At 34.9% G+C, this 15,931-nt stretch overlaps 1 protein-coding gene across 1 annotated transcript in view; it reads right to left on the bottom strand.

Moving 5' to 3' along the window:
* LanB1 (laminin subunit beta-1) overlaps window positions 1-15,931 on the bottom strand; it is a 233,786-nt gene that overhangs the window by 59,257 nt on the left and 158,598 nt on the right. The window contains exons 15-16 of the mRNA XM_089102239.1: window positions 13,432-13,595; window positions 9,078-9,323 (exon numbers count right to left, since the gene is read on the bottom strand). Of these exons, the coding sequence (XP_088958365.1) occupies window positions 9,078-9,323; window positions 13,432-13,595 (410 nt within the window). The remainder of the gene's footprint in view (window positions 1-9,077; window positions 9,324-13,431; window positions 13,596-15,931) is intronic.

Below are 15,931 nucleotides of genomic sequence, written 5' to 3'. Positions count from 1 at the left end.
AGAACCAAAAATGTAAAGTCATCGGAATTTAAAATTGTTCGATTTGGATGATTGCCACAATTCTTGGCCGATTTGGGCAAAAAAGTGGGCCAATCTTGGCTGATCTACCTCATATACAGGGAGGAGAATACTATCACACCATCTATTTTGTTCATTGGGTTTGCCTCGGATGCTCGAATTAGAGAGATGCTACCCTGGACTCATACATAGAAAGTTAATCACTATTTAAAAGTTATTACGGTATGAGGATTAATGTATATTTCTATAAACAAGAAAAATTCAAATATTTAAGCTGGCGAACTTTTTTATATATTATAAAATTACAGATCAAATATGTATTTATATTTTTACTAATAGAATACAAGCAGTAACAACAAAACTACAAATTTTGCAAACAATTATAAATAATCAAGTCCAATATCGCAAGGTGCAAAATCTCGTTAATAATAATTATTTAATAGGGTAAGCAAACGCCTGGCTCGCACGCATTAATTGTTCAGGCACAAATTTTAGTTTTTCGATGCCCACTTTTATTTTAATTAATTAAAAAAACTTTTTCCACAAAATAGGTTTTTCAAAGAAAAGTAAAAAACTCCATTTAACCAAAAATAAGCATAAATAAAATCAAATAATCTATCAAGCGTGAAACAACCACAAATCAGCATTGATAAATAAATGAAACCCAAAACGAACAGAAATTGCAATAAACAACCGATTCAAACTCAAAACGAGCAGAAATTAACATTAGTTGGGCTCAAAACCCCTATGCCTTTAAAAGGCCAGAACAAAATTTGCACTTTACTGAAAAAATATAAATGTTTATACTTTCATAACTTTAATAAATCAAATAATATTAACATTTTGATTACTAAATATCAGTATATGTATATTAAACTGACAAAGCACATTCATTTGTATTTTTTTTTCAGTACAGTGCAAATTTTGTTCTGGCCTTGGGAAAGCATAGGGGTTTTGAGCCAAACTTATGTTAATTTGTACTTAATTATTACCCTCCAATCACTTTCGACTATTAAAAAGGGCACCAGCCCTCTTAATTTCCAATTGAATGAGCCCCTTTTGAAGTTTCTACGACAACACTATCTATAAAAACCTTATATACCTCCAGGGCATAACTTACAACCTTTGCCCTTGGGGCTCTCGGGGGTTTGTTATCCTCAAACACATAATTTTCAGAATTTTCAACTACGTTGCACGAAATAGCTGTCTCAAAATTTTGATTGGATGTGTTTGGGGAAATGGTGGGCCTGAGAGGGGGTTTGTTGCTTTCCATTCACTTTCGACTGTTAAAAAGGGAACTAGCCCTTTCAATTTGCAATCAAATGAGCCCTTTTTGAAGTTTCTACGACAAAAATTTCAATAAAACCATATATGACCCCAGGGAAAAACTTACAACCCTTGCCCTGAGGATTGGGGGGGGGGGGTAGTCATCATCAAAGACCTAATTTTCACAACTTTCAACTACGTTGAACAAAATGACTATCTCAAAATTTCGATTGGATGTGCGACTATTAAAAAGGGCTCTAGTCTTTTCAATTTCCAATTGAATGAGCCCTTTTTGAATTTTTACGACAACTCCTTCTATAAAAACTTCATATACCCCCAGGTCATAACTTACAATCCTTGCCCTGAGGGGTTTAGGGGAGGGTTCATCCTCAAAGACCTAATTTCCAGAACTTTCAAGTTCTGGAAGGGGTTAGTTGCCGTCCAGTTTCTTTAGACTATTAAAAAGTGCACTAGCCATTTCAATTTCAAATCGAATGAGCCCTTATTGAAGTTTCTACAGAATCGCTTTCCATGCACAGCTTAAATTCCACTGGGACAAAACTTTCAACCCCTGCTCACGGGGCTGTTGGGGGGGGGTATCATCCTCAAAGACCAAGACCTAATTTTCGAAACTTTCAACTGCGTTGAACAAAATGGCTATCTCAAAATTTGATTGGATGTGTTTGGAGAAAAGGTGAGCGAGAGAGGGGGGTTAGTTGCCCTTCAATCACTTTTTTCGACTATTAAAAAGAGAACTAGCCATTTGAATTTCGAATCGAATGAGCCCTTTTTGCAGTTTCTACGACAAAGCTTTCAATAAAAACCTTATATCCCCCCAGGGCACAACTTAAAACCGTTGCCCTGAAGACTATGGGGGGAGTTTCCTGCTCAAATATGTAATTTTTAAAACTTTCAACTACGTTGAACAAAATGGCTATACATATATTCTGAATGCCTAAGTTTGAGGGAATCGTGGGTGTAAGAGGGGGTTAGTTGTCTTCCAATCACTTTCAACTATTAAAAAGGGCACTAGCCATTACAATTTCCAATCGAATGAGCCCATTTTGAAGTTTCTACGACGACGCTTGCCATGAAAACCTTATATGCCCCTAGGACATAACTTATAAGCCTTGCCCTGAAGACTATGAGGAGAGTTTCCTGCTCAAAGATATAATTTTTAAAACTTTCAACTACATTGAACAAATTGGCTATCTCGAAATTTTGATTGGATGTGTTTGGGAAAAAGGTGGGCGTGAGAGGGTTAGTTGCCCTCCAATCACTGTCGACTATTAAAAAGGGCACTAGCTCTTTGAATTTTCAATCGAATGAGTTCTTTTTGAAGTTTCTACGACAACGCTTTCTATAAAAATCTTATATACCCCCAGGGCATAACTTACAACCCTTGCCCTGAGGGCTGTGGGGGAGTGTCCTCCTAAAAAACATAATTTCTATCTGGAAATCCTCTACGCTGAACAAAATGACTATCTCAAAATTTTGATTGGATGTTTTTGGGGAAACGGTGGGCGTAGAAGGGGTGTTAGTTGCCTTTCAATTTCTTTCGACTATTAAAAAGGGCACAAGCCATTCCAATTTCGAATCGAATGAGCCCTTTTCAAAGTTCCTAGGATAACTCCTTCGATACGAAGTGCCCTGGTCTAAAGAAACCAAAAAGAAAAGAATAAATAATACATTTGCCAATATCGTTCTTTACTTAGGCAGCGCTATTGCGCTGCCTATGATAAGGAATAAACAGCATCTTTTGCTTGGGTAAAACGAAAAAAAAAACATGCAAAAATCACTCAAATATGGCTTTCATACCTGGTCAAACAGTTTGTGGTACAGAACTGTAAGTAAGGAGCGATGTAAGTAAAAGTGGGGCATTGAGGAGGGGGAAAACCCCCTCATATACGTAATAATTTCGGTTCGCTTCAAGTTTTAATGCTGCTCCTTACTTTCAGTTGAAAAAAAACTTGTTTTTTTTTATTTTATCATAGGCAGCGCAATCGCGCTGCCTAAGTAAAGAACGATGTTGGCACGATGTATTATTTATGTATTACATAATTATTCTTTTGTTTTTTTTCATACCAGGGCACTGCGTATAGAAGAAGTTGTCGTAGATAGTTCGAAAAGGGCTTATTCGATTGGAAATTGGAGTGGCTAGTGCCCTTTTTAATAGTCGAAAGTGATTGAAAGGCAACTAACACCCCTTCCACGTCCACTATTTCCCCAAACACTTCCGATCAAAATTTTGAGATAGCCACTTTGTTCAGTGTAGCTGATTTCCAGATAAAAAATATGTTTTTGAGGAGGACACTCCCCCACAACCCTCGGAGCAAGGGTTTTAAGTTATGCCCTGAGGGCATATAAGAACGATGTTGGCATAATGTATTATTTATTATTTTTTTCCTTTAGAGCAGGGCACTTCATATCGAAGAAGTGGTCGTAGAAACTTCGAAAAGGGCTCAGTCAATTGGAAATTGGAGTGGCTTGTGCCGTTTTTAATAGTCGAAAGTGATTGGAAGGCAACTAAAACCCCTTCCACGCCCACTATTTCCAGAAATACATCCAATCAAAATTTTGAGATAGCCATTTTGTTCAGCGTAGTTGAAAGTTCTAAGAATTAGGTCTTTCCGAGCGTTGTCGTAGAAACTTCGTTCAATTGGGAATTGAGAGGGCTAGTGCCCTTATTTATAGTCCAAGTCAAATTTATCATATTTGTACTTTACTGAAAAAATTCTTTTAAATGTTTTCACTTTTATAACTTTAAGAAATCAAAAATTATAGAGTAGATTAGATATATTACGAGATATTTTTAAAGAAAATCCGTCACCGAGAGGAGAGGAGGTGGGATAAAAAAAAAAATCAAAATTAATTAAGATTTTAAGGAATAAATATCAGCATATATATATTAAACTGACAATGCACGAACATTTTTTTCAGTAAATTCATTTGAATTTTTTCAGTAAAATACAAATCATATTCTGGCTCTTAGGGTTTAGAACCCTACTCAGATTAATTTCTGCTCGTTTTGTGTTTGACTTATCTTAATTTCTATTTCTTTTGGATTTCATTTATTTATTAATACTGATTTGTGATAGTTGTATGCTTGGTAGATTATTTGATTCTGTTTTTGTTCTTTTTTGGTTTAATGCAGTTCTTTACTTTTTTTGAAAAACTTATTTTGTGCAAAGTTTTTTTGATTAATATTTGAAAGTGTTGGAGAGTCTATAGCTAGAGCGTTTACTTGATATGGAAGAAACAGAACTAAAGCGTTACTCTCGCTAAACTTTTGACTGAAAAGTGGTGGGATTTTGCTCCAAAGAAGGAGTTCTTTGGAAATCCTGGCTATTGTCCTGCTACTTCATAATGTAATTCTCAAACCTCGCTTGCACTATTATATCATAACTTGACACTCAAATCACCCCTGAAAAGACTTGATTCAATCCACAGGCATGCACTGAAATGATTGCAAACGTAGACGACTATCTCTTCCTCGTTTCGCTTTACAGTCAATCATGCTCAGCTTATGAGGGGTTACTTTTTTAATAAGCAGTCCAATTTGAGTTAATTCCGTAAACTAATACACCGAGACACCAGACATCCATTTAGGAAATTCAGACTAGTGATTTTCTACGGTCGTACTAGTTCCACACATTCCCTACAATCTTCACATACAAAAGATTTTAGTCATTTGATAAAACATTTTATGAGTGACAAATCCAGTAAAAGTCGACATACAGTGAAAGGAAGGCCAATTTTGCAGATTTCAATCCTTCCCCGACCACTGGTCCCCTGAAAAAATGGAAAAAGAAGGAAAGAAAGAAACAGTTGGTTGATACAAACCTTAGGTGAAATGGAAATCAATTTAAAAATACTTAAGAGGTTAAGGTTATGATGGAGCTTCATCTATGAGCGGTCAGTTTTAAGGTTGTGCTGTTATAGTCCATGAATGATTTCCCCATGCAGTCTATGTTCACTGTGCAAGACACTCCTTAAAGTTAGCCCTGTGTCATTCGTACAACTTACCTGTTATAAAAAATTGTCTGGGTACTTTGAAAGAAATCACTAATCTCTTTAGAATTTCACCTAAACACTTTGCAATTTTCAAACAAATTGTTCAAGAAAGTAATCCTATCACAGGGACAAAAAGAACAAAATTGAACAAACTTTGCGAGACCCGATGGGTGGAGCACTTACAAGCAATGATGTCGGGGTTACTTCCATCTCTAATCAATAGTTTTTGTTGATATATCAACATAATGGTCAAAACAAGCAATCTACTTTTGATCTCCAGGTCAGGTCAACTCCAAGAGTTGACCTGATAAATGTGTTTCCCTAAACGCATTCCAAGAGTGTGTAGTGTGTTTTAAAGTGGGGAATTCCACAACATTCCACAACAGCTAAGATACAGAAGCTCCCAAGGGTTTTTCAAAGTAATTAAAAAAATTATTTAGTCAAACATCAAAAAGTTAACGCTAAATTAAAGATGAAGCTTTAAATTTTTTTACTTTATTTGAGTGAGGTAGTTTTTCCTCTGGGGACGGAAGAGAAGAACCATGTGTTACGTCGGGCAGAAAATATAAGTACGCCCGTAAAAACAGCAATAAAAAGACATTCGAAATGAAATTATGAATAGCATCAAGAAAGTGCGTAAATATTGAGAATACGGGGGGGGGGAGGGGACACCCAAGCAACTAAATCCAGCTGTAACTCAAAGCGCTGCATATGGATAAAGAGTTTCATTGCAGCCTAAAGACTGTCTCACACTCATTTGAGGAGTTTCAAAGTTCTAATGGTAGTTTAGTGGCTAAAATGCAAAACGAACAGAAATTATAATAAATAACTCAAAAGTAACATGTATCTCAATTTAAAAAGAATTTAAAAGATTATTTTTTGGGGGGAATTTGTTAAATTATATTATGGCTGGTAGGTTGGGTAGGAGAGGAAGAGGAGCTGGGAAGGTAAGGGTGGGTAGGAGCTAAGGTAAGGTTGGAAGGACAGGGTGGGGAGGGGAGAGGGAGTTGAGTATTATGAGTGATGGAGATTGGATTTTTTATTATTATTTTTCTTTTATATTTTATTTATCTATTATCATTTTTAATTCAGTTATTTATTTATTTATCTATATATTTTTTTTCATATATATAGGTTATAGTTTATCTATTTTTGGTTTATTTATGATAGTTTTAATTAAATAGTTGAGGTTTATGTAAATAGTTGAGTTAATAGGTAAGTAGTTAAGTGAACTTTGGCGCGATCGCAAACCTTCATAGGTTTTCTCCAGCGTGAAAGTGTTGTTTAATTTATTTATTTGTTTGTGCATGTGGATTAATAAACTTATGAAACTTAAACTTACTGATAAAGCTGAAAACTGAAATCCTGGAGAGTAAAAACTAAAATGAACAGTCAAGTCAAACTTATGACAAACAGAAATTACTGCACTCCCCCCTCCCTAACCACACCTCCCTAACCTACTCCCCACCCCCCTAACCGCAAGCCTTCAAAGCCTATCTCTTTACTGAAAACAAGATATATTTTAAACCTGAACTTTCATAATTATAATATCGGAAAAAAAAACGTTGGTAATATCTTCAAATTTGAATTGCTGAGATTTCCTGGAACTAATTACATTATAAATTAAATATTCTGTTTGCTTTCAATGTTTCTTTCCATCTTGATTATTACAGTTAGTTTATTTTTGGCGAAGTTTCAAAAAATTCAACACATTGCTAAATATACTAATAGCTTTTAATAAACAAAAATTACATGATTAACTTAAGAATGTCTACGATTAGGAGTGGGGCAGTAGCCAAACTCGTGTTTATTAATTTCTGCTCGTTTTAGTTTGACTTGAGTATCTATTTTCACTCGTTTTAGGATTTAATTATTCATCTACATCTGTTACCTGTCAATTATTTATTTTAATTTCTGTTCGTTTTGTGTTTCAGTTATTCATTGACATTGATCTCTGGTCATTTTATGTTTGAGTCATTATATAACTTTATTTCTGTTCGTCTTAAGCTTTAAATAGCTATTTAATTTTCATCTTTCATTTTAGGTTTCAGATCTGAAGGATTTGGGGTGTAAAGATAGGCCTCATTACCAATCCCATGACGGTACTTGGTGAGAAGGGGGCGAATCCCACCCAATCCCTGAGAATTCATGAAATAATCACTTTTTACCTTTAGAATACTGAAAATTTGAAAAAGCCCAGTTAAAGGCTCTAACCGATATTCCTTTATACCAAAATAGTAGCAAAATCTTCAATCACCCCTAAAACGTTATCATAATTTATTTCAGGCAGACAGCTCCCGGATTCCATTTTGCTTTACAATTATTCAACTGAAGCCGTTTTGCCGCCCTTAAGCTTGTTTACAAAGCATAACAGCCGACCTGGAACTTGTGCCAGCTCCTAATTTGCTTGATATTAAAAAAAACGTTCGACAGCATGTATCACGGAGTTTTACTATATGAATCGAAATATACTGAAGATAGATGAGAGCCACTGCAATGATTCTTCCTTACTAATCGGCACCCCTGATAATCAAGGTATATTGAACAATACAGGGGTAAACTTAATTTTGCTACAGGGATCTATCCTAGGACCATTGTTATTTCTAATTTCTGTGAATGACCTAGGATAAGAAGTCCACAAATGCCAAACGAAGGTTCTTTCACCTCTTTATTGACATTTGTTTCATTGGTTCTTGATCATGGGCTAGTACACTTGGCAACTCTGGTGCGACAGAAAGCAACTAGTAAATTGCGAGTTTATTTTATTAATAAAAGCAATTTTAAAAAGGACTTCATTAATATAGAGAATTTCAGACAGCACCTTTTTCCTTAAGACACAGAGCAGGTGGAAAAGCTTGTAACAACTGTACAAATCTTATTTAGAGTGGCACCATAAAATATGAGCTCCACATAAAGACAGCTCCACAATAAAATACACCTGCATTTACCAACATATTTGCGAAAATTTTTTAAATTGGGACGAAAGAGTATTCTGGCAGTTTTCAAAGAATTATAACAATTTATTTGGAGTGAGATTTTCAAATATTCATTTAGGATCATATAAGGTGGGAACAATTGAATGCTCAACCAGTCGTTTTTTGGTAATTGATCTTCACATGGTGAGATTTGGCTTTTACTATTTCAAAATCGCTACTCTTTGTTGTTGTTGCTGGTTGGGGTTTGAAGCGTTCGACCGATAAGTTCATATGCGTTCGTATCACTTGGTTTATCTGTGCCTTCTATAATCCCTAGCTAAATTGCTGCTTTTTATTAACAAAAGTAATTTTACAAGCGCCATCTTTGACCGGAAGACTTTCAGACAGCGCCAGAACAGAAGGAGATAAAGCCACGCTATAATGCCGCAGTTGCACTTTTGCGATCGTAAAACCGCCTACCTTATTCTATGCCCCTTAGGCACATAAGATGAAAAATTTTGGAAGCTCAGACAGTTTATCCCTATGACAGGTTAACCTTACATTTAACGCAAACGAAAAGTTCTAGTGTCTGTTTAAAGGGCCAAAATCGAACAAAGGACACTTGTCCTTACTTTGTCACCTCTTGTACCCCAAGCATCCAAGAACAAACTAGACAAGAAAATATGGGATATGCCTACAAATGATTGTTTTATATTTAAATTTAACTAGCTACGATTCATCCTCAATTATTTCGAAATTTGAATCCTACACCATCAAAGGAATTTAAAAAAAAAACTATCTTTAAGAGGGAGACCATTAGGCAAAGCCTATTTGCTAAATGAAGGGAAGGATGAAAAGTCTCACCTAAAATGTCGCAGGTACATTCAGCACAAGTTTTATTTAGAGCATCACCATAAAATCCTGGTTGACAGACTCCACAATCAAATCCATCTGTATTAAACAAACACTGTAAGCATTCACCCGTATTAGCATCACAGTTCCCAGGTCTTCCTAGGTCAATATTTCCATTGCAATTGCAAGGTTGGCACTTGCCACCGGGTGTATCTGGATTACCATAGTAATTGTCATCACAAACATCGCATCGGGGGCCTGAAAAGAGAAAATAAATACATAAGGGATATCTGCACGTGTGGATGAATAAGAAGAACCTTCTTATAATTATTGCTACAGTCGAGGGCACTAAAACTGCTGTAGCACAGCGGTTTAATGCTCTGTTTGCCAATACAGAGCGCCAGGGTTTGATCCCTGCTGTAGCAAGGTTGGGCGACAAGCTTGCTACTTGTCCCTGTAAAAACACCCAACAACTGAAACGTCTACTCGACACCCTATGCGCCAACAATGGCTCAGGAGGATCTTTACCCCTTTTTTTTTATCGAGGGCACTAACTAGGGAGAGGTTGATTGACCTTCGTATATTTTGAAAACACCCTTTTTGTTATCTTCATTCAAATAATAAAAAGTAGTACCCCTCTAGATTTGAAAAACACTTCAAAAAAGAAGAAAAATTCCCTGTCCCCTTGCAATATTTGCATAAATTAGAAAACCTGGCTGCAGCATTCAATACATGAAAAGATTCATCATTTCTGTTAAATTTGTATCTATTTGTGTTCTCTGGAAGTTCTTTCAGTTATTGAATCTTCTAAGTTCAAGAGAGTATCAGTGCCAGAGAGTAGAAAAAATGACAGTAGTATTTAGAGCATAAAGAGTAGACAGGTATGTGTTCAAATAAATCACGCCGGTGTTACACGGTGAGTCATATTTACCCATTTCGGTGAGATTAAATTGTTTTAATATTCATAACTTATCTTCATAGTTTTGAATTCCTTTTACTGGCTTAATGGTTTAGTTTAGAATAACTAAATAGCATTGTACAGTCGGCTAAAATATTACTAGGAACCTTTAATCTTGCAGTATATTATTTAATATAGTAGGATCTATTTACGTGAATTTTATCTGTCAATTCTAATATCTCCTCTTTTTTGCGAATACGACAGATTGTTTTGAAGAATTATACTTTATTTCGAAAAGCAAATAGACTAAATTATCTATTTTTTTCGAAGCACTATTCTGCAGAAGTTAAACTGTAACGTAAAGAGTGGGGTCGGAGGGGACAGCAGCACTGCTCATATTTAGGGTAACTCTTGGTGTAGTGCAAACATATACAGAATTTAAAGAAAAAAGGGTGACATTAAAGCTCAACCTACAATCCTCCATATGCGAAGAAATCTTCCCCCTCCTCAACTCACCGCTGGGGCAGCAGCCCCTCTCCTCATCTCCCAATGCTTTATGAATGAGTGTTCAAACGAAAGGGCAAATGGAACAGGATAGAGTATTTTTCCCATTGCCTAAAGAAATTCGAGAGCATATTGATGCGCATTTGCTTAAAATAAAAATAAAAATTTAGTCTAAATGTTTTAAAAGCAATCGGTAAAAAAAAACACTTGCAGTTACCCATTAACTTCGGCTATTAACTCATAAATGCTTTCAGTAAAGCACCATAAAACTTTTGCGTAAAGAGCAGGGATCGAAGAGGGGGCCGGCGCCCCATATAGTGAATAATTTCTGTTCATTTTGAGTTTAATGTCGCTCTTTAAATTCCATTGAAAAAAAAGCGTTTTAATTAGAATTTTAAACAGATATGACATCTCTGCAACAACAACTACTACTACTACTAATAGCCATCACAACGTCAAGCCACCTGAAACACATACAGCTGCAAACGCTCCTCCTCCACTCTTCTATCCTTCTCCTCCCCACCGCTCTAGTGAAAGCTTCACTTACCAACTCCTGAATATTAAGTAACGAAGAAAACCACACTTCTTTATCATCATGTAAATAATAAAGAGGATAATGCAAAGATGAATTTTTACTAAAAATTAATTATAGAAGGAAACCAACTGAATATTTCGGCTATATGTCTAATAGCCGTTCTCAGCAAAACAAAAAAGTAAAACAGAGATAAAACTCAACTTACAATAAAAAACAATAAAATCAAAACTTATACCATTAATAAAACAGTCATAACATCTTTATTTTAAGCAAGTTCAGCTAGGAATAACAAAAAAGGTAATTTATCCAAATACAACCATATTAGGAGCAAAAATCGTTTTAAAAACTTGCTATAATAAGTCAAGAAATCTTTATTTAAATTAACAGTTATGTTTTTAGATTACAGCAGCTGGTACATTACCTTATTTGTAAACTAAAAGGAAAACAACTTGAGTGGTCGTTCACGGTATAGTCCGAGGACTATAAATACAAAAGTCCTCATGAAAAAAAGCTTGGTTTACTTGTATTAAAAAACAGATTCTGTCCAGGATTACATCACACGACTCATTAAATTTTTGAGCATTAACCCTAGTCCACACTAGTCCACAAACACAAAAGTCCTCATGAAAAAAAGCTTGGTTTACTTGTATTAAAAAACACATTCTGTTCAGGTTTACATCACACGACTCATTAGATTTTTGAGCATTAACCCTAGTCCACACTAGTCCACAAATACAAAAGTCCTCATGAAAAAAAGCTTGGTTTACTTGTATTAAAAAACGGATTTTGTCCAGGATTACATCACACGACTCATTAAATTTTTGAGCATTAACCCTAGTCCACACTAGTCCACAAATACAAAAGTCCTCATGAAAAAAAGCTTGGTTTACTTGTATTAAAAAAACGGATTTTGTCCAGGATTACATCACACGACTCATTAAATTTTTGAGCATTAAACCTAGTCCACACTAGTCCACAAATACAAAAGTCCTCATGAAAAAAAGCTTGGTTTACTTGTATTAAAAAACGGATTTTGTCCAGGATTACATCACACGACTCATTAAATTTTTGAGCATTAACCCTAGTCCACACTAGTCCACAAATAAAAAAGTCCTCGTTAGAAAAAGCTTGGTTTACTTGTATTAAAAAACAGATTCTGTCCAGGATTACATCACACGACTCATTAAATTTTTGAGCATTAACCCTAGTCCACACTAGTCCACAAACACAAAAGTCCTCATGAAAAAAAGCTTGGTTTACTTGTATTAAAAAAAAGATTTTGTCCAGGATTACATCACACGACTCATTAAATTTTTGAGCATTAACCCTAGTCCACACTAGTCCACAAATACAAAAGTCCTCGTTAAAAAAAGCTTGGTTTACTTGTATTAAAAAACAGATTCTGTCCAGGATTACATCACACGACTCATTAAATTTTTGAGCATTAACCCTAGTCCACACTAGTCCACAAACACAAAAGTCCTCATGAAAAAAAGCTTGGTTTACTTGTATTAAAAAAAAGATTTTGTCCAGGATTACATCACACGACTCATTAAATTCTTGAGCATTAACTCTAGTCCACACAAGTCCACAAATACAAAAGACCTCATGAAAAAAAGCTTGGTTTACTTGTATTAAAAAACTGATTTTGTCCAGGATTACATCACACGACTCATTAAATTCTTGAGCATTAACTCTAGTCCACACAAGTCCACAAATACAAAAGTCCTCATGAAAAAAAGCTTGGTTTACTTGTATTAAAAAAAAGATTTTGTCCAGGATTACATCACACGACTCATTAAATTCTTGAGCATTAACTCTAGTCCACACAAGTCAACAAATACAAAAGTCCTCATGAAAAAAAGCTTGGTTTACTTGTATTAAAAAACGGATTTTGTCCAGGATTACATCACACGACTCATTAAATTTTGAGCATTAACCCTAGTCCACACTAGTCCACAAATACAAAAGTCCTCATTAAAAAAAGCTTGGTTTACTTGTATTAAAAAACAGATTCTGTCCATGATTACATCACACGACTCATTAAATTTTTTAGCATTAGCCCTAATCCACACTAGTCCAAAAATACAAAAGTCCTCATGAAAAAAAGCTTGGTTTACTTGTATTAAAAAACAGATTCTGTCCAGGATTACATCACACGACTCATTAAATTTTTGAGCATTAACCCTAGTCCACACTAGTCCACAAACACAAAAGTCCTCATGAAAAAAAGCTTGGTTTACTTGTATTAAAAAAAAGATTTTGTCCAGGATTACATCACACGACTCATTAAACTTTTGAACATTAACCCTAGTCCACACTAGTCCACAAATACAAAAGTTCTCATTAAAAAAAGGCTTCCAAGTTTATTAAAAATAGTCCTCATTAAAAAGTCCTCATTAAATATATCTAAGTTTATTATACCGTACCTGCATATCCTTCTTCGCATTCACAAATTACATCCTGAGATCTAGGGTCCAGGGCACATCTAGAGGCAAAGGAATGTCCTGAATCAGCTGTTCCGGGACATGGACAGGGTCGACAAGGTATATCTACTCCCAACCTTGGGTCTCCGTAATATCCCTCCAGGCATCTATAAGCATACATAAAACGTTTAAAGGGGTGCATTTTGTGAATTGTTCGTTTTTCTTAAAATGAAATGATAAAAAATTAATTTCTTCTTCTTCAGATAACATTCAAATTTTGAGTACTTGAAAAGCGTAGCCAGATCCCCATATCAAAGGGTATTACACTCATTAAGAGGGGGGGGCTCATGTCCGACAAGCTTTTTACACATAATTCTCCACATTTTTGGAAGAAAGTGTTGCATCGTTTGAACATGTTCTCCCCCAGGCTGCTCCATTTAAATATTTTTTTTTATTTCCACGTTTCTTGTGCATGTTTCCCACATATTTCAAAAATCTTTTATACAGATAGGGGGGGGGGGGCAGTCGTGCCCAAAGAGCATTTTACGCTCATTTTTGATAATTTTATACGGAAGGTTTTGCATCGTTTGAAAATTTTCTCTCCCAGGCTCCACCATTTAAACTAATTTTTTTCGGTTTCCACGTTTCTTTTGTATTTCTTCACTTATTTCAAAAAATACCGTATATATATATATATATATATATATATATATATATATATATATATATATATATATATATATATATATATATATATATATATATATATATATATATATATATATATATATATATATTTTTTTTTTTATATATATATATATATATATATATATATAGGTAAATATGCACACTCCACACCCACCTATTCTCCCTATAAAGCATCCTCAAGCCGAAAAAGCTGCAAAAACGTTTTCCTAATATTTTTTCAAGACTGTATCTAGGCAGGGGGGGGGGGGGGTAACAACGTAACAAAAATAAATATAAACACATTTAAATGAAGTTTTTGAAGTTTTTTTTTGTGGAACTTTCCTCTCCTCTCCCCCCCCCCAAGTCTTGGATACTGTCCTGTATTTATTATCTACTGTTTCTATGAAAAAAATAGCAAAAGGATAAAAAAACTAATTAACAATATATATAGTGTTATACTATAACACTATAATTAACACTAAAAACACTATATTAACAAATTCTTACTTTAAAACATTCAGAAGATTTATATTCCTTATATTTCCAGAGTCTGTTTCAGTTTAACTATACCCCCAATACCTGGGTATAGCCCTTGGTTAGACACATAACTTTGCGTCAAATAACTTTCAAATTGGCGCATTACCATTATGAACCAGCTTTTGATGAGAAATAATTCCAAAACCGCATGGGCGCCCATAAGCTGAATTCCAGGGGGGGGGGGCAAACTTCGACTAATTGCTACTTTTAATGCTATATAATAGAAATGTCAGAACAAACATATAAAAATAAGGCAGCATCATTCAGCAAGGGGGGGGGGCAAAAGCCCCCCCCTGCCCCCCCATATGGGCGCCCATGCAAAACAGACAATGCAAACCGACAAAATCAAGAAACTTTTATAGCCTAGGATCATAACCAGTCATTAGGAGAGGGAGGGGGAGGTTGGGACCTGGGATGCAATTAAACGGGAAGTAACCCAGGAAATCCAATAAACTAAAAATTCCTGAATATATTGTAAGAGTTTTGTCACTGTAAAGCTTGGTTTAAAATCTTGCTTTAAGTAGATTTTAGTTCACAAAAGGGGATAAACCACACTGTTTCCAAATAGAATGTATTTAATATCGGAATTATAATCAGAACAAACTTACAAGAAGTAAGAAAAAATATAGCAATCGGTTGAAAGACGACAGTACCTAATGTAAATTCAGCTTTTCCCATATAATTCCAATTTGGAACCACTAGGTTCAGTAAAGAAAAGCAGCTAAAAAAAGACCACATGGAAAATTGACCATGCAGAATTCTAGTTAGCTATATACTAGGCGCGTATATCAGGAGTGGTTTTGGGACGGGGGGATTTGAAAAACATTTGAAGTATGTTCAGAACAAATAAAATTATTTACCAGTGATTTTGGGAGGGGCTCAGGATGTTGAATTTGATTATATATAATTTCATTAAAAAAAAAATTAAAATATTAGCCAATAAAAATATTATCAGAATCTAAAGGCTCTTTAGTGTCAAAACATTGGTCACGTTAAGATAAATCTTATTTTAACCTTTTTTCAAACACATATTTGCAGCATAAAAACGTCTTGTTACATGTTGACAAAACAGCTGCTTGCATTAAATGCCCTTTTTGTAACATATTTGCAGCACAAAAACGTCTTGTTACATTTGAAAAAACAGCTGCTTGCATTAAATGCCCTTTTATCAATGCCCTTTTCGAACATAATTGCAGCATAAAAACGTATCGTTACAAGATGACAAAACAACTGCTTGCATTAAATGCTCTTTTATCAATGCCCTTTTTGGAACATATTT

Source organism: Artemia sp. Qi Xiang Cuo, chromosome 16 (genome assembly GCF_049724085.1).
Source record: "Artemia sp. Qi Xiang Cuo chromosome 16, ASM4972408v1, whole genome shotgun sequence".
In the NCBI taxonomy this organism is placed as follows: Eukaryota; Metazoa; Arthropoda; class Branchiopoda; order Anostraca; family Artemiidae; genus Artemia; species Artemia sp. Qi Xiang Cuo.
Note: the sequence above shows the minus strand (reverse complement) of the source record. Positions and strands in the feature narration are given on the sequence as shown.